This window comes from Mobula hypostoma, chromosome 10 (genome assembly GCF_963921235.1).
Source record: "Mobula hypostoma chromosome 10, sMobHyp1.1, whole genome shotgun sequence".
Classification (NCBI taxonomy): Eukaryota; Metazoa; Chordata; class Chondrichthyes; order Myliobatiformes; family Myliobatidae; genus Mobula; species Mobula hypostoma.
In genome coordinates this window covers 15,036,799-15,058,916 of record NC_086106.1, presented here as the reverse complement: position 1 = coordinate 15,058,916, position 22,118 = coordinate 15,036,799, and the positions used below count along the sequence as shown (strand labels likewise).

General features: G+C 49.5%; 1 protein-coding gene across 3 annotated transcripts in view; it reads right to left on the bottom strand.

Moving 5' to 3' along the window:
- Positions 1-2,583: 2,583 nt before the first annotated feature.
- LOC134352665 (uncharacterized) overlaps positions 2,584-22,118 on the bottom strand; it is a 104,665-nt gene continuing 85,130 nt past the window's right edge. For 2 of the 3 annotated variants that reach the window (XM_063060019.1, XM_063060021.1), the window contains exons 11-13: positions 11,733-11,832; positions 8,839-8,977; positions 2,584-4,121 (exon numbers count right to left, since the gene is read on the bottom strand). In XM_063060019.1, coding sequence (XP_062916089.1) covers positions 3,334-4,121; positions 8,839-8,977; positions 11,733-11,832 — 1,027 coding nt within the window. In that variant the 3' untranslated portion in view covers positions 2,584-3,333. The remainder of the gene's footprint in view (positions 4,122-8,838; positions 8,978-11,732; positions 11,833-22,118) is intronic. The other variant, XM_063060020.1, reaches the window with a different exon arrangement.

The window sequence follows — 22,118 nt, the reverse complement described above, 5'->3', positions numbered from 1 at the left end:
CACCCAAGTACAGAGCATTATACAGAACTGTGCAAACACGAGGAAATCTGCAGATGCTGGAATTTCAAGAATGTCGACTGTACCTCTTCCTATAGCTGCTGTCTGGCCTGCTGTGTTCACCAGCTATTTTTATGTGTGTTACAGTACTGAGCAAAAGTGCTAGGCACCCTAGCTCATATTACATATACACACACATATACACAGTGCTGTAGTAGTTCGAAGTTTTCCACTGTACTGTATCAAAATAAACTTTATTCATAATTTTTTAATTTACAAGAATAAACCATGCATACCTTTCATTCATAGACAACGTGTAGATGAACTGAACACACTGATGAGGGAGAGGGAGAAGTGGAGAGTTTGTCATCGTGCCCGACGCCGGCCCCCTGGACCTGAATCGACGTAGTAGTAGTAGCATCAGGTGGTGTTCAGTAGATTTCTTAAAACCAATAAAGCTGTCACCACTCAGGTGGACCTCTGGGGTGGTAGACACACAATAATCGAGGGGGTTCCTAACCCAATGGACCATGGACCTCCCTGTCCAGTAGTGGAAGAACTTTATACATTTGTTATGCCTGTTAAAATAGAATTGGTACAACTTATTTACTTACTGCCCATTATGCCACTGGTATTTAGGGCAGTGAAGGTCCTCCATCTCAGGGCTTCCTTCACCCCATCAGTAGCTTCCTCTCCGTTTTCACTACTGTCGGTCGTGCAAGTCCCGGGTGGAGACTCAGGAATACCGTCACACTCAGATGTAGAAGGCTCTTCACTGGTGTTTCCGTAACAGTTTTGTTTGACCAGTCAGGGTTGTTCACCCTGAGTTGAACCTCCAAACCTGGAGGACCGGTGGACCACTCTTAGTCTGGCCTCTGCCCTTTGACCTGCTCGGCATGGGTGACCCCACCAAGGGACAAGGCATAAAGCCCTGACTCCAGCCAACACAGCTCTTGGGCCATTAAGGCACGCAAACCACAAGTTTGCGGTTCTCTTGAAGGATTGGTGGGTACAAAGAGGAGCTCAGCTTTGATAACCTTGTGTGGAGGCGGCCACATTTCACATGCACGCTTACTTACACCAGGGGTTCCCAGGCTGGGGTCCACGGACCCCTCGGTTAATGGTAGGGGCCCATGACATTAAAGAAAGAATGGGAACCCCTGCACACCCTGAGTGATGATTCACAGGGGCCTCGTTCCCCTATCACTCTAACTTCTCCAGCACCTGCTCTCCTTAATAACTGGATTGATACTCTGAGATGTCGAGGGAGAAAGGAACCTCGGCCAAATGGATTCATACCAGAATGCTGACACATAAATCAACATTTATGTTTTTAATCCATTTCATAGATCATAGAGAGGTAAAACATGGAAACAGGCCCGGAGTCTGTACCAAGCATCAATCATCCACTGACACTACTCCCAGTTTTAACCTGCCCACTTTTTTTTACAGACTTCCAGATTTAACCCCTCACCCTCAACGAGGGGAAATTTAATCTGCTCATCTTTGGGACGCTGCGAACCCCTTCCCACAAGTGGAAGATTGTTCATAATCCCATGAGTGACTGGGGCCTGGGATTCCCAGCCCTAGGAAGACTTCGGTAAGATCCATTGTGGGAGGCATCTCCCATCTCCCCAGAGCCTCTGCGTTGTCTGGTCTTTTCTCCATCGCCAGGCGATGTGGCTGTGGACAACAGAAGGGAGAGCAGTACTGGCAGACAGAATTTACAGGTTGGATGTCAAAGGGAGGGTTTGTTCTATCACACAGGGGAAAAGATCAAAACTTCAGCTGCTTGGAATATACAAATTGTCCTGTTCGTCCTTCTTCTGCACTGGCCCAGACCTACTCTTGCTACAATAGGGTGGACATGGGACGCAAGACCTTTGTAGTCGAGGTCTCCGCCAGCAACGTGGACAATTGACGAAGGACATGCATGGATGCCGGGCTGTCCCAAGTCAGTGGGTTCTGGGAAGCACAAGGGACGTGCCTGGTGTTCAAGGTCCCATCATCGGCTAGTCCGGTGGTCACTACTGAAGAATGATGGCCAAATGCTGAATGGACGTCCAGAAGTTGAAGCCTGATGGCCAAAGCCTGGAAATAGGAGGCCTGGAGGACTGTCCTGGAGACAGAGGCCATAAGACCATAAGACACAGGAGCAGAATTAGGCTGCTTGGCCCATCGAGTTTGCTCCATCATTTCACCATTTTTCCTCTCAGCCCCAATCTCCTGCCTCCCCCCCCCCGATGCATTTCACAGAATGTTTCAATGTATATTTGACAAATAAAGCTAATCTTTAAACCAGGGTAAATCAATAAGGCACAGTCTGATTTTATTTGTAGAAATATATAGCTTCGAGAATACAAGTTTTCTCAAGGGGGAAAAAAAAGAGGAGTAAAATTGAATGTTTTTCATGTGAAAATGTTTAAAAACAGTGTAAGCATTACTTAAACTGATACCCTGTATCCGGCGTTCCCAAGGCAGAAGCCTTTTCCGATGAGGTATGACAGGACACTGGAATCTCCAAATTACCGGCATCATAAAGACTCGTTGTCACAAGCCCCCCCCCCACCCCGACCCTTCTCCAAGGCATGCTTTGAATTATGTATATCCAAAACACAAAACTGCACCAGGAAACACGGAATATCTTTGGGAATCTGCCCAATGGACCCCGATGGAGGCGGCGGGACTGGCACCGAGTCTCGAAAACTGGAAGGGTCACTATGCCTTCAATCCACCTGAATAAAACTACAATAGGGTGGACGTGGGATGAAACGCCTTTGTAGTCTAGGTCTTCGCGCTGTGCTTGAAGGCCAGCAATGTGGACAGTTGACAAAGGACATCCATGGCTCGAGCCCTCATATATCGAAACACCACCCACTTTCCTCAAACTGGAAGCACTATCCCGATGATAATCTCACATTAAAAGTCAAAAAAATATTGTTTTGGGCAGCCTTGCTGGCTACTTCTTGCTTGGGTGGTGAGCCTGAGGCCCACTGGTGTTGCTGGCTTCCTTCTGTTGTCCGGGGGTGGGGGGGGTCTTCTTCCCTTAGACCCGGCCTGAATGTCTTCCTCAGAGTCTGTGACGCCACCGCTAAACTAGCATCGCTCCGGGCCACCTGAAAATTGCAGGTCATTTGATTTTGAGGCACTAACTGCTCTGCGCTTGCTAGCGCTCTTCAGCTCCTCTAGGCCCTGACAAATTTGCAAGGCTTAAGGACCTTCTCATGGGCTGCCCCGTGCCTCGATGCTCCCGCCCCATGGGCTTTCTTCCGAACAGAGTACTTGCCTGCTGGGCAAACCTCAGCGTGGAAGATTGCTGTGGGGCTTGCTTTGAGATCAGTGGGAACTTTTTTGTTTCAAACCGTCCCTTTTCACAGAGAGCTTGTTAAATTTCCGAATGCACCCTGCCACAGAGGCTCGGGCCAGCGCCATCGTGCTGGGTTGCGGGTGGGACTTACCACTGCCGCGGCCCGGTGCGTTGCAGGGTGCTGGCTCGCAGCCCTTTGCTGGCCACAATCCATCCCCCGTCTCGTACAGGGAGTGTGTAGCACTGCTCTCTACCTGAGCAACGAGGGGCAGGGCTGGCCCCTGAGATAGCAGAGGACCTGTGGTCAGGCCGGCCAGATCTGCGGAGCGGTGACGCGCCCCCATGGCGGGCCCTGGTCGTGGAGAAGGTCCACAGCCGAAGGCTGGCGGATTCTCAGCTCTTGCCGCAGGCGGAGTGCCTTCCAGCAGGAGATCAGGACTGTCTCCAAACCCAGCCCCGTGCTCCCAGTTGTCCGAAATTCCCTCGGGAAAGCTCAGTGATCGGCGAACTACCTCACGACGCAGGGTGGAATTACGCTGAAGGAAACATGGCAGGGAGGCCACATGGTCACAGGCGGGGCTGAAGTCCGTCTTCACAGCATCTTTGCAGCCTGTCCAAGACTGATCCTTCCTTCCTGCCCCTGGTCTATCAGCAACACTTGGCCTCAACGCGCTGCACGGCCTGAGAGCGCGGGCCTTGGCCTTCAGCGACGGAGCTCTTCGATCAGCAGTATCCGCCTCACCCGTGCTCAGCTCAATACCAGCTGAGACCAAGCCCGGCGATCGAGGGGGCTCCTGGTCGCTCTGACCGGGAAGATCTGGAGGGAGCAAAACACAAGATATTCAACGCCAGTCAGTCAAAGCGAGGAGCTACTTTGGTGCAATCAAACTAATTTCACCGTGAGAAGGAGGTCACTTTTAAATAAAGCACTGGGTTTTCATCATTTCCTGCATAGCAACAAGAATTTCCTTTGCAACAAACACAAAATGCTGGAGGAACTCAGCGGATCAGGCAGCATCCATGGAAATGGGAAAGCTGGAGTGACTTAGATCGGCTGGTCGAATTATGTTGCAAATACAACACGCTCAATATCAGCAAGGTCAAAGATTTGATTGTAGACTTCAGGAATATTGTGTACAGTTTTGGTCTCCAAATTTGAGGAAGGATATTCTTGCTATTGAGGGAGTGCAGCGTAGGTTCACGAGGTTAATTCCCGGGATGGCAGGACTGTCATATGTTGAAAGATTGGAGCGACTGGGGTTGTATACACTGGAATTTAGAAGGATGAGAGGGGATCTGATTGAAACGTATAAGATTATTAAGGGATTGGACAGGCTAGAGGCAGGAAACATGTTCCCGATGTTGGGGGAGTCCAGAACCAGAGGCCACAGTTTAAGAATAAGGGGAAGACAATTTAGAACGGAGTTGAGGAAAAACTTTTTCACACAGAGGGTTGTGGTTCTGTGGAATGCTCTGCCTCAGAAGGCAGTGGAGGCTAATTCTCTGGATGCTTTCAAAAAAGAGTTAGATAGAGCTCTTAAAGATAGCGGAGCGAAGGGATATGGGGAGAAGGCAGGAACGGGGTACTGATTGTGGATGATCAGCCATGATCACAGTGAATGGTGGTGCTGGCTTGAAGGGCTGAATGGCCTACTCCCGCACCTATTGTCTATTGAAGGGGAAGTCAAGAGAACAGTTCTCGTTAACACGAAGAGCTGCTGGAAAACCAAAGCAGCAGACACAAACTGCTGGAGGAACTCAGCAAGCCAGGGAGCATTTAAGGAGATGAATAAACAGGCATCATTCTGGGCATTCAGTGTGGGACCAGGTCATTTACTGGAGCAGCAGTGTCTGAGAATGGCAGGAGAAAGCTCAAACCCAGACTCACTGATGAGGCGGTTGGAGTCAGTGTGAAGAGTCTTACTGACCAAGTGACACAGTACATTAAACCCCAGAATATCTCTGCTGCCTTCCCTTCCAGAGCCTCAGAACAACCCCAACAAATGACAGCAAACTGCAGATCAACATTCGTGTATGCTCCATAATCCGACGGAATGAGTGGCTGCTTTTAAAAGTCGATACCTGCAGGACACACTGTCATCCTCGGGTCACCTGGATCCGTCAGTAGGTAACACAGTCCCTGGGGAAGGTGTCCCTCAATATGTAACACCGTCCCTGGGTCACACCTGTCCCTCAGTACGGACCACCATCCCTGGGTCACGCGTGCCCCTCAGTACGGACCACCGTCCCTGGGTCACCTGTGCCCCTCAGTATGGACCATCGTCCCTGGGTCACCTGTGTCCCTCAGTACATACTACCATCTCTGGGTCACCTGTGTCCCTCAGTACGGACCACCGTCCCTGGGTCACCTGTGTCCCTCAGTACGGACCACCGTCCCTGGGTCACGCGTGCCCCTCAGTACGGACCACCGTCCCTGGGTTCCCTGTGTCCCTCAGTACGGACCACCGTCCCTGGGTCACGCCTGTCCCTCAGTATGGACCACTGTCCCTGGGTCACACCTGTCCCTCAGTACGGACCACCGTCCCTGGGTCACGCGTGCCCCTCAGTACAGACCACCGTCCCTGGGTCACACCTGTCCCTCAGTACGGACCACCGTCCCTGGGTCACCTGTGCCCCTCAGTACGGACCACCGTCCCTGGGTCACGCGTGCCCCTCAGTACGGACCACCGTCCCTGGGTCACACCTGTCCCTCAGTACGGACCACCGTCCCTGGGTCACACCTATCCCTCAGTACGGACCACCGTCCCTGGGTCACCTATGTCCCTCAGTACGGACCACCATCCCTGGGTCACACCTGTCCCTCAGTACGGACCACCGTCCCTGGGTCACCTGTGTCCCTCAGTACGGACCACCGTCCCTGGGTCACCTGTGTCCCTCAGCACATACTACCATCTCTGGGTCACCTGTGTCCCTCAGTACGGACCACCATCCCTGGGTCACACCTGTCCCTCAGTACGGACCACCGTCCCTGGGTCACCTGTGTCCCTCAGTACGGACCACCGTCCCTGGGTCACCTGTGTCCCTCAGTACATACTACCATCTCTGGGTCACCTGTGTCCCTCAGTACGGACCACCGTCCCTGGGTCACACCTGTCCCTCAGTATGGACCACCGTCCTTGGGTCACCTGTGTCCCTCAGTACGGACCACCGTCCTTGGGTCACCTGTGTCCCTCAGTACGGACCACCGTCCCTGGGTCACGCGTGCCCCTCAGTACGGACCACCGTCCCTGGGTCACGCGTGCCCCTCAGTACGGACCACCGTCCCTGGGTCACGCGTGCCCCTCAGTACGGACCACCGTCCCTGGGTCACGCGTGCCCCTCAGTACGGACCACCGTCCCTGGGTCACCTGTGCCCCTCAGTACGGACCACCGTCCCTGGGTCCCCTGTGTCCCTCAGTACGGACCACCGTCCCTGGGTCACGCCTGTCCCTCAGTACGGACCACCGTCCCTGGGTCACACCTGTCCCTCAGTACGGACCACCGTCCCTGGGTCACACCTGTCCCTCAGTACGGACCACCGTCCCTGGGTCACCTGTGTCCCTCAGTACGGACCACCGTCCCTGGGTCACGCGTGCCCCTCAGTACGGACCACCGTCCCTGGGTCACGCGTGCCCCTCAGTACGGACCACCGTCCCTGGGTCCCCTGTGTCCCTCAGTACGGACCACCGTCCCTGGGTCACGCCTGTCCCTCAGTACGGACCACCGTCCCTGGGTCACACCTGTCCCTCAGTACGGACCACCGTCCCTGGGTCACGCGTGCCCCTCAGTACAGACCACCGTCCCTGGGTCACACCTGTCCCTCAGTACGGACCACCGTCCCTGGGTCACCTGTGTCCCTCAGTACGGACCACCGTCCCTGGGTCACACCTGTCCCTCAGTACGGACCACCGTCCCTGGGTCACCTGTGCCCCTCAGTACGGACCACCGTCCCTGGGTCACCTATGTCCCTCAGTACGGACCACCGTCCCTGGGTCACACCTGTCCCTCAGTACGGACCACCGTCCCTGGGTCACCTGTGTCCCTCAGTACGGACCACCGTCCCTGGGTCACCTGTGTCCCTCAGTACGGACCACCGTCCCTGGGTCACACCTGTCCCTCAGTACGGACCACCGTCCCTGGGTCACCTGTGTCCCTCAGTACGGACCACCGTCCCTGGGTCACCTGTGTCCCTCAGTACATACTACCATCTCTGGGTCACCTGTGTCCCTCAGTACGGACCACCGTCCCTGGGTCACACCTGTCCCTCAGTATGGACCACCGTCCTTGGGTCACGCGTGCCCCTCAGTACGGACCACCGTCCCTGGGTCACGCGTGCCCCTCAGTACGGACCACCGTCCCTGGGTCACGCGTGCCCCTCAGTACGGACCACCGTCCCTGGGTCACCTGTGCCCCTCAGTACGGACCACCGTCCCTGGGTCCCCTGTGTCCCTCAGTACGGACCACCGTCCCTGGGTCACGCCTGTCCCTCAGTACGGACCACCGTCCCTGGGTCACGCCTGTCCCTCAGTACGGACCACCGTCCCTGGGTCACCTGTGCCCCTCAGTACGGACCACCGTCCCTGGGTCCCCTGTGTCCCTCAGTACGGACCACCGTCCCTGGGTCACGCCTGTCCCTCAGTACGGACCACCGTCCCTGGGTCACGCGTGCCCCTCAGTACGGACCACCGTCCCTGGGTCACGCCTGTCCCTCAGTACGGACCACCGTCCCTGGGTCACACCTGTCCCTCAGTACGGACCACCGTCCCTGGGTCACCTGTGTCCCTCAGTACGGACCACCATCCCTGGGTCACACCTGTCCCTCAGTACGGACCACCGTCCCTGGGTCACACCTGTCCCTCAGTACGGACCACCGTCCCTGGGTCACCTGTGTCCCTCAGTACATACTACCATCTCTGGGTCACCTGTGTCCCTCAGTACGGACCACCGTCCCTGGGTCACCTGTGCCCCTCAGTACGGACCACCGTCCCTGGGTCACCTGTGCCCCTCAGTACGGACCACCGTCCCTGGGTCCCTTGTGTCCCTCAGTACGGACCACCGTCCCTGGGTCATGCCTGTCCCTCAGTACGGACCACCGTCCCTGGGTCACGTGTGCCCCTCAGTACGGAGGACCGTCCCTGGGTCACGCCTGTCCCTCAGTACGGACCACCGTCCCTGGGTCACGCGTGCCCCTCAGTACGGACAACCGTCCCTGGGTCACACCTATCCCTCAGTACGGACCACCGTCCCTGGGTCACGCGTGCCCCTCAGTACGGACCACCGTCCCTGGGTCACCTGTGCCCCTCAGAACATACCACCATCCCTGGGTCACCTGTGTCCCTCAGTACGGACCACCATCCCTGGGTCACGCGTGCCCCTCAGTACAGACCACTGTCCCTGGGTCACCTGTGTCCCTCAGTACGGACCACCGTCCCTGGGTCACCTGTGCCCCTCAGTACGGACCACCGTCCCTGGGTCCCCTGTGTCCCTCAGTACGGACCACCGTCCCTGGGTCACCTGTGCCCCTCTGTACGTACCACATTCCTGTGGGTCATTCCCCTGCATCACCGGGGTTGAGAGGAGCCTTGTTCCACACAATGGGAATCCAGCAACGTCAGCACTCAAGGTCGGGGTCATCCAGTCACGGTAAAACACCTTGGAAGAGGTGTTGATCTGCTGAGGAAATGGCAGGGAAGGAATGGCTAGAATGTCATTCGTCACAGTCAAGTGTTCTTGAACTATGAAGTGGTAAACTTGCTACAAACCAAGCTGGTAGAGCGTGAGAGCTTGGATGGAATTTTGCCAAGTGTTCCTCCTTGCATCTAGTCCCAACGTCAGGCACAACAAGCTGTCAGACCTGAATCTAGACTTTACCCAATCCACCCAGTTTCTCTCATCTCAAACAACTGAACCCGAGTTCATGCCTACTCCCCACGAGTACTGATCCAGCAAGCACAGGGTACCTCCGGAGAGAGAAGGCCCAATGAAGGTCTAGAACCAGCCTTATTAACACTGACTTGTGTGTTGTGAAATTTGTTGGTTTGTGGTAGCAGTGCAAAGACATCAAAATTAGCATTAAAAATATATGTTGTGTATATTCATGATTTGGAAGAGAACGTAGGAGACAGAATTAATATGTTTGCAAATGCCACCAGCTTTGGTCTCGTGGTGGACAGTGAAAATGGTTGGGGAGGAAAGGATTTATTTGCCTTCCTGGAGGAGTCCAGCACAAGGAAACGCAATAGAACAATCCATCACTGAAACTGGCCCAACCCACTGACTAAAGTGCCCACCTAACCTAGTCCCATTTGCCCATATCCCTAAACCTTTCCTATCCATCTACCTGTTCAAATGTCTTGCAAAAGTGTTTTAAACCTGCCTCAACCACGTCCTCTGGTAGCTCTTTCTATAAATACAATACCCTCTATGTGAGCAACTTGCCCTCCGGTTGCCTCTTAAATCTCCCCCTCTCACCTTAAACCTGTCTTCCCCTCCGGCCTTCTCCACTGCAACAGAGACACAATTTCAAACTGGTAAAAACGCTGAATCTTAATATTTCCGAAAACCCACACCCGCCCTCGCCTCCTCACTCGCCTAATTCATTTTCTTCTTCCTTTCCAACACCTGCAATCCCTTTTTGCTTTCTCTCGTATGTCACAATGATAGATCGATTCCACCAATGGCAGGAAATTTCTCATTTGGACTGAATTCAAATTGTTTGACTACTCTGGACTGATGAATAATAAACTTTCATAAGGATTTATTATATTAGTTCAACACTGTTTGGTTTAATTCCCCTTTTGTCTGCTCTGATTTGTTGTCCCGATGGGTTTCTATTTGAGAGGGCAATAGGTCAGTAAGTCTGATTACTTTATAAGTTGCTTCCTCTTATTATACCTACTGAGGGAGTCTGACGCTGGGGTGGGTGATGAGGATAGAGATCTTGAATGGGAGATAGAGTGAAGAGAAAATTTGATAGTGGAAAGTGAGGATTAGAAAAGTCCCCAGGAATAAGGATTATTTAGTTAATGAGGAGGAAACAGCTCACTGGGTAATGAGGATAGAGATCAGGAATGGGAGACAGTATCAGGGAATGCTGGGTGAGGAGAGGACTTGGACAGTGGAAAGTCCCCAGAAACAACGTTCCCTCTAAGGTGTGCGCGCGCACGCACATCTTTTGCTACTAGCGCAAAAAGGAATTTGAACTGCTCACAAAAGGTTGTTGTCCTTTACCTCGTCAGCATGTTAAGTATATTTCACGATCGTACACAATCACACGCACAGTGTGGGCATGTGGCCAAGTGGTGAATGCATTGGACTAGTGACCTGAAGGTCGTGAGTTCGAGCCCCAGCCGAGGAAACGTGTTGTGTCCTTGAGCAAGGCACTTAACCACACATTGCTCTGCGACGACACTGGTGCCAAGCTGTATGGGTCCTAATGCCCTTCCCTTGGACAACATCAGTGTGGCGGAGAGGGGAGACTTGCAGCATGGGCAACTGCTGGTCTTCCATACAACCTTGCCCAGGCCTGCGCCCTGGAGAGTGAAGACTTCCCAGGCGCAGATCCATGGTCTCGCAAGACTAACGGATGCCTTTATACACAGTCACATTTCCTTTTCCGGTTTCTGATGTGGACGGCACTGACAGCGTGGAGTTTGCGATGATTTGTCTGCAGATTTTAGAACTGGCTTACTTGTTCTGTTTTTATTAAGGAAATTATTCAGTCCGCACATGTTGCCATCTCTGGGCAAAAAAATGTCACAGCACAAGATTTTTTTTGCGCACACTGTTCTTTGACTTACAAATGAGAGGGAACGTTGCCCAGGAATGAGGACTGTTGAGGTATCGAGGAGGAAACAGCTCACCGGTAGCACTTTGAACACTGGGACACATGATTCAGTCAAGACTTGCGCCGCTGTTCGGGATTCTGCACTTTGCCAACTCCCGAGGCCAGCATCAGGACCTGCCAAGGTGCACGAGCATCGAGCGCCACGTCCGGGGACCTGCACACGTACAGAATGGTGGAGGAACTCAGCAGGTCAGGCAGCATCCATGGAGGGAAATCTATAAAGGGACTCATGGCGGGTCCCTGAAACAATGACTGCTTATTCCCCTCCCGTAGAAGGTTCCTGATCTGCTGTGTCCCTCCAGCATCATGCGTGTCGCTCAAGATTTCCAGCATCTGTTGAATCTCTTGCGTCTATGATCTGACCTGGAAGCCGGGTGCAGCCACGCCATCGAGGTACTGGGGAAAATGTCCATCAGTGGTCAATTAAATCACCCATTCCTCCAACGGGCCGAATTTGTTTGACAGGATTGACGAGTGTACTGCACCTATTCCGGACAGCTGCCCAAGTCCTGGGCTGTATCATGCCCCCACTTAAAGTGAGACCTTCACAAAGCCCCATCACCAAGTACAAATGGAACTTACTGAATCTTCCCTTCCACTTAGACCATGGCACCGTGGCGATCCCCAGCCGCTCTCCTGGTGGTCTACAGTAGATGGAGCAGCTGCTTTCTTGAGTGGGATTCTGGGAAGCATACAAACAGCGAATTTAGACACCCAAATTAAGACCCTAGGACCATAGGATGTAGGAGCAGGATTAGGCCATTTGGCCCATCTGATCACAGCTGATCCTTTATTCCTCTCAGCTTCAATATCTTGCCTTCTCCCTGTATCCCTTCATGCCCTGACCAATCCAAAATCTATCAACCTCCGCCTTCAATATTCGTAAAGACGGGAACAAATTCCACAGATCCACCACTCTCTGGCTAAAGAGGTTCCTCCTCATCTCCGTGCTAAAAGGACTCCCCTCTTTTCTGAGGCTGTGACCTCTCTGGCCCTAGACTCTCCCACCATAGGAAACACCCTCTCCACATCCACCTCATCAAGACCCTTCACCATAGGTTTCAATGAGGTCGCCCCTCATTCTTCTGAATTCTAGCCAATACAGGCCCAGAGCCATCAAACGCTTTTCATACGACAAGCCGTTGAATCCTGGAGTCATTTTCCTGAACCTCCTTTGAACCCTTTAGCTGTGTCCTTCAGCGGTGTTGACATGTAATGATCCTGGGGTCATTTCCTATATTCAAGTAAACTCCCAACCGGCATATTTTGGGAGGCGGATGTTGCATGCCATCTTGGACAATGTCTCCCATCCACTGCATAACGTACTGGGTGGGCACAGGAGTACATTCAGCCAGAGACTCATTCCACCGAGATGCAACACAGAGCGTCATAGGAAGTCATTCCTGCCTGTGGCCATCAAACTTTACAACTCCTCCCTTGGAGGGTCAGACACCCTGAGCCAATAGGCTGGTCCTGGACTTATTTCATAATTTACTGGCATAATTTACATATTACTATTTAACTATTTACGGTTTTATTACTATTTATTATTTATGGTGCAACTGTAACGAAAACCAATTTCCCCCGGGATCAATAAAGTATGACTATGACTATGACACTGGATGTTCAACACGAGCACAGTTCAAAAGTTTCAGTGAATCGCAGGTGATTCAGCTCTTATTAAGATAGTTCACATTAATACCCAAAGCAAATGTCAAAAAATTCTGCAAATGCAAGGACTTTTACTGGTATCACAAGTTGATGGGACAGATAAAACACTCCTCCAGGACACCTACAGAACTGTGCAAAAGTCTTAGGCACATATACAGTATACAGCTAGGATCCAAGATACACACACAGTACTGTAGTAATTTTGTGTATCACACTGTACTGGGTCTCTATTGTGGACTGAGAGTGGGAAGGGGGCAGGGAGAGGGGAATTATGGTTGACAAAAGGGGAGGGGAGAGGGAAGCACCAGAGAGACATTCTGTAATGATCAATCAGCCAATTGTTTGGAATGAAATGACCTTGCCCGGTGCCTCAGGGCTGGGTGTGTCTGTACCTGTGCCATCCACACCCACCCGCCCCGCCCCGGCACTCCTTCTCTGCCACCTGCCCCACCCCCCTCCCGGGGCACCCCCACACCATTCCCAACATCCTTTGCTCCCGTCAGACACCAGGCAAGGTCATTTGATTCCAAACGATCTGTAACACCTATGTAGCGCTCGCCTTATCTCATGTGACTGGTCATCGCACCCTTTATGAGAAAATCAAACTACATAGTACTACACCAGATGCTAGAACGTCATCAGGAGCTCTAGGCGTCAGAAAGAGGCAGTGATTAGAAAACTCACACTTCCGGAGGTAAGTTTTGTTTATATAAAAAACATGATATACAAAATATTTACCTGAGTAAGAACAATTCAAAATTACAACATTCTGCTCAGATTCCAAATCTCAGGCATCAAACAAAAAACAAATTCTTGTTTAGTTAGAATCAGTGATATTCATTAGAATAATCTTTGTTACTGCAATCTCTCTAACTAATTAGATCTAGTGTTATTCCCTATCTAAGGGTTTACAGAGTAAACTTTTCTTTTTTTCCTTCCCTATTAGAAAACTAATATTACGGTTAACTTCAGCTTCAGTTCAAGTCAGTTTGTCTACAAATTGAAATTGAAAATTAAAAATTATATATCTATACAACTTAACTCCCTTCATGACAATTCTCCAACATCTCAACTTTTAAGCAAAGTAATTCTCATTCAGCAACTTATCAAAGTCTTGCAAAAATAATCAGTTCTTGCAGATAATCAAATTCAGATCCCAAGAATGAAAATAAACTTGTACATCCAACCATATTAAATCCTCCACGTCATGAAACATTTTGTTCCCGCATTTTGTTCTTCAGCTTGGCTGGCTCGCCACCTTGTTTCTTGGTCTGTTGGATGAAATAGTTGATCATCTACAAACAGTTGATTCACAACACTTACACAAAAAAAACCTGACCAAATTCCTTGGTGTGGTTTAACAGAACCAATTCCCAGTTACACGGTAGAGATCTCGGACACTCGTCTCTGCCAATGTTGTCTCATTGCTGTTTGTTATTGCCATGGCTTCAATAGAACTTTTATCGCCATCGTCCCTCCTCCAGGGGTTTCGCCCTGAGGTTTTCAAGTAAGATAGAGATACTCACTACTTCCACTTTTAACAGTCTATGTCTTTAAGTTTCTAGCAGTTTGCTGCGTTTCTCACACTTTTCCACACTATATCAACCATGCCTTGTTCTTACGTAGCTTCCCCCCCACCCCCAAATTCTTTATTTAAATTCGGTAAACCTCGTTTTCATCCCTCCACAAGTGGAGCTTTCTAACATTATATCTTTGGGTTTATTAACCTGGGTTACACCCTTCCCCTTTGAAGTTGTGCAAGTCCCTTTGCATACGGCTACAGGCTGCACTGTAATGGGGTTGGTGTGTTCAACACTTGTGAAATCTGGAAGAGATTCTACAGCAGTTAGATTTTAGATTAGTTTTTTTTTAGATTATGAGAACACTCAGTCCTCTTTTATTGTCATTTAGAAATGCATACATGCATTAAGAAATGATACAATGTTTCTCCGGAGTGATATCACAGAAAACAGGACAGACCAAAGACTAACACTGACAAAACCACATAATTATACCATATAGTTACAGCAGTGCAAAGCAATACCATAATTTGATAAAGAACAGACCATAGGCACTGTAAAAAAAAGTTCTCAAAGTCCCGAATCGATCGACTCCCGAGTCCCCGATAGCAGGCGGCAAAAGGGAGAAACTCCCTGCCATAAACCTCCAGGCACCGTCAACTTGCCAATGCCTTGGAAACAGCCGACCACAGCCGACACTGAGTCCATCCGTCCGAGAACTTCGGGCTTCCGACCAGCCTCTCTGATACAGCCTCCCGAGCGCCATCCTCTGCCGAGCACCTTCGACCTCTCCCTGGTCGCTGAAACTCGCAAAGCCGAGGATCTCCGGGCCTTCAGTTCCGGAGATTCCGGTTACCACACAGTAGCAGTGGCAGCAAAGCGGGGATTTCAGAAGTTTTCCAGATGTTCCGCTGTGCTCTCACGTCTGTCTCCATCAAATCAGAATTGTGCACGGTCCCCTACTTAACAAATAACAGATACTCATCACCGAAGTGGCCGCGCGCGCTGTCGTCGCGCCGCCATCTTCTCCCCCCTCCTGGGATATTTGCAGTCGAACTCAGAGCTTGGAAAAGGGACTGAACTATTGTCACTATAGGTTTTCCCAGCTCAGGATATGTCAGAGTTCTAGGCTTTTCTCTGTTTCTAGAAAACCACGTAAGTTCAGGCTCTTCTTTGTGAGAATTTTCATTCGTCATATCTTTTCTAGTCAACTCTTCATCACGTCTCTTTCTCTTGTCGAGTCTCAGACTTACCTGGGATTGACGAAATTCCCAGACTTCTTTCATCTGTTGGATGCACTGGTTACACATTTTCTCAGTTGTTTTTCCCACTGGGTTTTCTTCAGGACTAACAGGCAAGTTACCTTTTACAGTGGATTCCTCTACATAAGGTAAGTAACTGTCATTTCAGCAACACACATCAAAGTTGCTGGTGAACGCAGCAGGCCAGGCAGCATCTCTAGGAAGAGGTACAGTCGACGTTTCGGGCCGAGACCCTTCGTCAGGACTAACTGAAAGAAGAGTGAGTAAGGGATTTGAAAGTGGGAGGGGGGAGGGGGAGATCCAAAATGATAGGAGAAGACAGGAGGGGGAGGGATGGAGCCAAGAGCTGGACAGGTGATAGGCAAAAGGGGATACGAGAGGATCATGGGACAGGAGGCCCAGGGAGAAAAACAAGGGGGAGCGGGGGAAGCCCAGAGGATGGGCAAGGGGTATAGTCAGAGGGACAGAGGGAGAAAAAGGAGAGTGAGAGAAAGAATGTGTGTATAAAAATAAATAACGGATGGGGTACGAGGGGGAGGTGGGGCACTAGCAGAAGTTAGAGAAGTCAATGTTCATGTCATCAGGTTGGAGGCTCACCCACCACCCCACCAGCCTCCGGGTCCAACCTGACTCTCACAGCTATCTGGACTATTCCTCTTCTCACCCTGTCTCTTGCAAAAATGCTATCCCCTTCTCGCAATTCCTCCGTCTCTGCCGTACCTGCTCTCAGGATGAGGCTTTTCATTCCAGGATGAGGGAAATGTCCTCCTTTTTTAAAGAAAGGGGCTTCCTTTCCTCCACTATCAACTCTGCTCTCAAACGCATCTCCATTTCATGCACATCTGCTCTCACTCCATCCTCCCGCCACCCCACTAGGAATAGGGTTCCCCAGATCCTCACCTACCACCCCACCAGCCTCCGGGTCCAACATATTATTCTCCGTAACTTCCGCCACCTCCAACAGGATCCCACCACTAAGCACATTTTTCCCTCCCCCCCCTCTCTGCTTTCCGCAGGGATTGTTCCCTGCGTAACTCCCTTATCCATTTGTCCCCCCCATCCCTCCCCACTGATCTCCCTCCTGGCACTTATCCGTGTAAGTGGAACAAGTGCTACACATGCCCTTACACTTCCTCCCTTACCACCATTCAGGGCCCCAAACAGTCCTTCCAGGTGAGGCGACACTTCACCTGTGAGTCGGCTGGGGTGATATACCGCGTCCGGTGTTCCCGATGTGGCCTTTTATATATTGGCGAGACCCGACGCAGACTGGGAGACCGCTTTGCTGAACACCTACGCTCTGTTCGCCAGAGAAAGCAGGATCTCCCAGTGGCCATGCATTTTAATTCCACATCCCATTCCCATTCTGACATGTCCATCCACGGCCTCCTCTTCTGTAAAGATGAAGGCACACTCAGGTTGGAGGAACAACACCTTATATTCCGTCTGGGTAGCCTCCAACCTGATGGCATGAACATTGACTTCTCTAACTTCCAGTAATGCCCCACCTCTCCCTCATACACCATCCGTTATTTATTTATATACACACATTCTTTCTCTTTCTCTCCTTTTTCTCCCTCTGTCCCTCTCACTATACCCCTTGCCCAACTTCTCCCCCCCTTTCTTTCTCCCTGGGCCTCCTGTCCCATGATCCTCTCATATCCCTCTTGCCTATCACCTGTCCAGCTCTTGGCTCCATCCCTCCCCCTCCTGTCTTCTCCTATCATTTTGGATCTCCCTCTCCCCCTCCCACTTTCAAATCTCTCACTAGCTCTTCTTTCAGTTAGTCCTGACGAAGGGTCTCGGCCTGAAACGTCGACTGTACCTCTTCCTAGAGATGCTGCCTGGCCTGCTGCATTCACCAGCAACTTTGATGTGTGTAACAGATCCCTATGTAATGTTTGTATGGGCCCAGGCTGGTTCTCAGGACATACCTTGTAGACAGTCATATCACCAGCTTGGCTCACCACTACACAGACCGTTTCTTCCCATTTGTCAGCAAGTTTGTTTTCACCTCGCAGGCACACATTCCTTACTAGCACTCGGTCTCCTTCCTTCAACTTGGAAGCTGTCACGTTTGTCACATCTGGTCTTGCTTTGGTTTGCCTTTTTCTGTGAGTTCCTTGTAGCTATCTTGAAGCTTTCCTCAAGACGAGGATTTCAAATTTTGTACATACTGAGACTGTGATTTTCCATATTTGTCTTTCAAGGGTAGCCCGAAAACCAAGTCGACTGGGAGTCTGGGTTGTCATCCGAACATCAATTCATACGGATTAAAGCTTGTCGCCTCATTCCTAGTGCAATTGTAAGCACGGACTAGAGGTTTCACAAATTCTCGCCGGTGACTTTTATCTTTCGTCTCCTGAGCTCCCAACATATTTAGAAGGGTCCCGGTAAACCTTTCGACAGGGTCCGACAAATGGGATGATATAGTGTGGTTCTGACTTTTTGAATTCCAGCTATGTCACACAGTTCTTTAATCAAGTGGGATTCAAAGTCAGCCCCTCTATTGCTGTGTAGGCGCTCAGGATAACCATAATGTGAGCTGAAATGCTCCCAAAGGCACTTCACAACCGTCTTGGTTTTGGCTATTCCTACACCCAGCCAAAAAGCATACTTAGTGAAAAGATCAGTTATTCCTAACACATCTTTTGTGTTACTTTGGTTGAGTTCTACCACAAGAAGGTCCATGCAGACCGGCTGCAGGGGTCAAGTAGTCACAATATTCACTAACAGAGCAGTTTTCACAGGCAAGGTCTTTCTTCTTACACATTGGCCGCATGCTTTAGTCTTGGGTTCTACATCAGCAGCCATCTTGGGCCAACAGAACCGGCTTCTGACTAAATCCAGGGTACGATCAATACCCATGTGACCAAAGTCATTGTGAAACTCTTAAGTATCTCAAATTGAAACTTCTCAGGTAAAACAAGCTGGTATGTTGTTTTATCTTCGGTTAATCTTCTCATAGAAACATAGAAAACCTACAGCACAATACAGGCCTTTCGGCCCACAAAGTTGTGCCGAACATGTCCCTACCTTAGAAATTACTAGGGTTACCCATAGCCCTCTATTTTTCTAAGCTCCATGTATCTATCCAAAAATTTCTTAAAAGACCCCATGGCATCCACCTCCACCACCGTTGCTGGCAGCCCATTCAACACACTCACCACTGGCTGCGTAAAAAACTTAGCCCTGACATCTCCTCTGTACCTAAAGAGAATTCCTGTAGAGAATTCCGTTCTCTAGCTCTAGATAATTGCATTCTCTGAGAAGGTAGGGTCGTCTGGGGATTGTGTTTCTCACTGAAGGGGATGGTTTTTCTCCAATTTCCATCTGCTCGATGACTTCCCTAATACAAGGATCAGTTAACTAGGAGTCTGTAATCTTAGCATCAGAGAGATGAGAGATGACTGGTAATCCCCCACACTAATCTTCCTGTGTGTAACTGTCAGGACTAGCACATTAAGGATCGAACCTACACAATGGCAACATCTGCGGCAGGTGCTGTTTGTTGGATAAGACAACTCCCACGTACAACTTACACAGCGTCAGCGCTAACTTCAACCACAACCAGTTTCACTTGTTGACTTCCAGTAAACTTCAAGATGTGTTCCCGCACTTCCTTGGGTTTTGTTTCACTGAGCAACGTCCTGGAGCTTTTGGGACGTGTTTTGCCAACATCAGACCCTGTTGGTCCCGCAACAGGAACCGCTTCTAGTTTAAAATGAGGTTTAGGAGTACCATGACTTGGCTCCCTCTCACTCCATCTCTTTTCAAACTCTCTTCACTCTTCCGCTACTAGAGTCGGATTGTGTTCATATCAGTAAGAGCTGGCTGTGTCCCCCATTTTCGCCACTTTTGAAACAGTACCAAGGTTTTGGTTTTACACTTGGCTGTCTGTTAGTGGTTGTGGACTCCAGTTTATCCTTTGTGTCAGCCTTTCCTTTTAGTAGCGTATCACCTACTATCTTAGAGCTCGCTTTTACCCTCGCTGTTTCGTGGCTTGCAGAGTAGCTAGCTGACTTTGAAACTCAGCGATTTGTTTAGCCAGTTGAGAAGTAACTGAAATTGGCTGTGCTACATCATCTTCTTTACAGGCACCTGTGGAGTGAGACTGTATACCGGCACGTTGTTCAACTGTTCCTAAATGTTGTTCCATGTGAGCGGTTCTGGAAACATGCTTGTCTTCCTCGGTGTAGAAATGTCAATAGTCTGTAAATGATGGCAGGTTTTGTTTTTTCAGTTCCAGTTGCAGCTCTAACATTGGGGATCAGTCCCAACATCTCCTACAAAACTGCTTTAAGAGACGCTTGTTAGCCTCAGTTTCAGCAACTCCGCCTCGCTTTACAGTGTCAACGCTACCTGCAGCTGCTGTAGGTAGGCAGACATGCTCTGTACCATGTTCATGAATTTGGCAAATAATTCATCACCATCTTCCATAGTGGCAAAAGTTGAATATTGGACTTGCACGTAAACTGCAGGTGAAGCTCCGGGGCTTATGGACTTGATGATGTCAGAAGCTGGTGGAAGATTATTTTCACATATTATTGGTGTTCTACGAAGCTCTGACACACTTGGGTCTTGCAAGAGCAGTTCAACACTAGCATGCTAACTGGGAGTCTGTCATCTCAGCATCACTAGCATCTCATAATCCACCTCACTAGGTGGACGAGGCGTTCTACCAGAAAAAGTTCAGAGCCTTACTGGTGGATGGCCATGAGTCATCAAGTCAGTACTGGGCACAATGTGCTCCCTTTGAATTTCTGGAGGGTTTAGATCATTGGGAGAGAGGGGTAGGTTCACTGCAACTCCCTTGGTTTGTATCTCAGGGACCGAGTTATTCTGCATAGCAGCTAGATCTGTTTCTGGCAATCAGCTCGAAATTGAAGAGTTGTGGTCTTGTCACGCACATCTTCAGCAGTTTGAACAGTGACTGTTTCCCTTCTCTCAATAGTAAGGGTTTCACTGATCTGGGTTCACATCTCTCTCAGGATTTCATCATAATCCTTCCCACTGCACTTTGCTAAGGTTTTCAACCCACCAAGGTCAGCTTGAGTAGAGTCTCTTCCAACTTTCTGAGTGTAAACACCGGCTAAAGTGACTACATGGTAGGAAACTTTTTGGTCACCCCTTACCTGTTGAGTGTATGGTAGCAAGGGCCGGAGACCTTGCACTGCAGAGCCAAAAGTTGTATGAGGCACTTAGGAAATTCTTCACTGGGATCAGTCAGAGGAATAAGTCTGGCAACTGAACCATATTCTTTTAGGAAGCCTAGTATTTCCTCATCTTTTTCTGTTATGCCACTGACTGAAGCAGCATTTGGGATTTTGACACCCTTTTCCTCCAAGACTTCCATTTTCTTTCACGGTAGGTCTTAATTGAACAAGTGAGTTTGAACAATAAGATTCTTCCAGTGCTTTGTATCCTAATCGGTATGCTACTGGTTATCTAGTAACTGCCTCCTGGCTGGCTCGCCAAGTTTTATGTAGCACCTGTGTAGCACTTGTCTTATCTTGTGCGACTGGTCACTGCACTCTATGAGAAAAATCAGATTACATAGTACTACACCAGGGGCTAGTAAGTCATCAGAAGCTCTAGATATCAGAAAGAGGCAGTGACCAGAAAACTCACACTTATGGTGTTAAGTTTTATTTATTTAAAAAAAAACAAGATATACAAAATATTTACATGAGTAAGAACAATTTAAAATTACAACATTCTGTTTAGGTTCCAAATCTTAGACATCAAACAAAAACCAAATTCCTCTTTAGTTAGAATCAGTGATATTCATAAGAATAACCTTTGTTACTGCAATTTCTCTAACTAATTAGATCTAGTATTATTCCCCATCTAAAGGTTTACAGACGAAACTTTCCTTTTTTTCTTCTCTGTTAGAAAACTAATTGAATTCCTATTCTGAAGTATTATGGTTAACTTCAGTTTCAGTCCAAGTCAGTACGTCTACAAATTGAAATTCAAACATTATAAATCTATACAGCTGAACTCCTTTCACCACAATTTTCCAACATCACAACTTTTAAACAAAGTGATTCTTGTTCAATAACCTATCAAATTCTTTGTGAAAATGACCAGTTCTTGCAGAAAATCAAATTCAGATCCTTCGAATGAAAATAAACTTGTACATCCAATCATATTAAATCCTCCACGTCATGAAACAGTTCATTCCCACGCTGGTTCTTCATCTTGGGTGGCTAGCCATCTTGTTTTGTTGGATGAAATAGTTGATCATCCACGGAAAGTCAATTTACAATACTTACACAAAAAAACCTCACCAAATCCCTTGGTGTGATTTAACAGAACTAATTCCCGGTCACACGGTGGAGATCTTGGACGCTCGTCCCTGCCGATATTGTCTCGTTACAGCTGATGGCGTGTTATAGATGTAGCCTCAAGCAATCCTTTATCACCATCGTATCTCCTCCAGGCTTTTCACCCTGAGGTTTTCCAAGTAAGTAGGGTAGAGATAGGCACGACTAATTCCACTTTTAACGCTC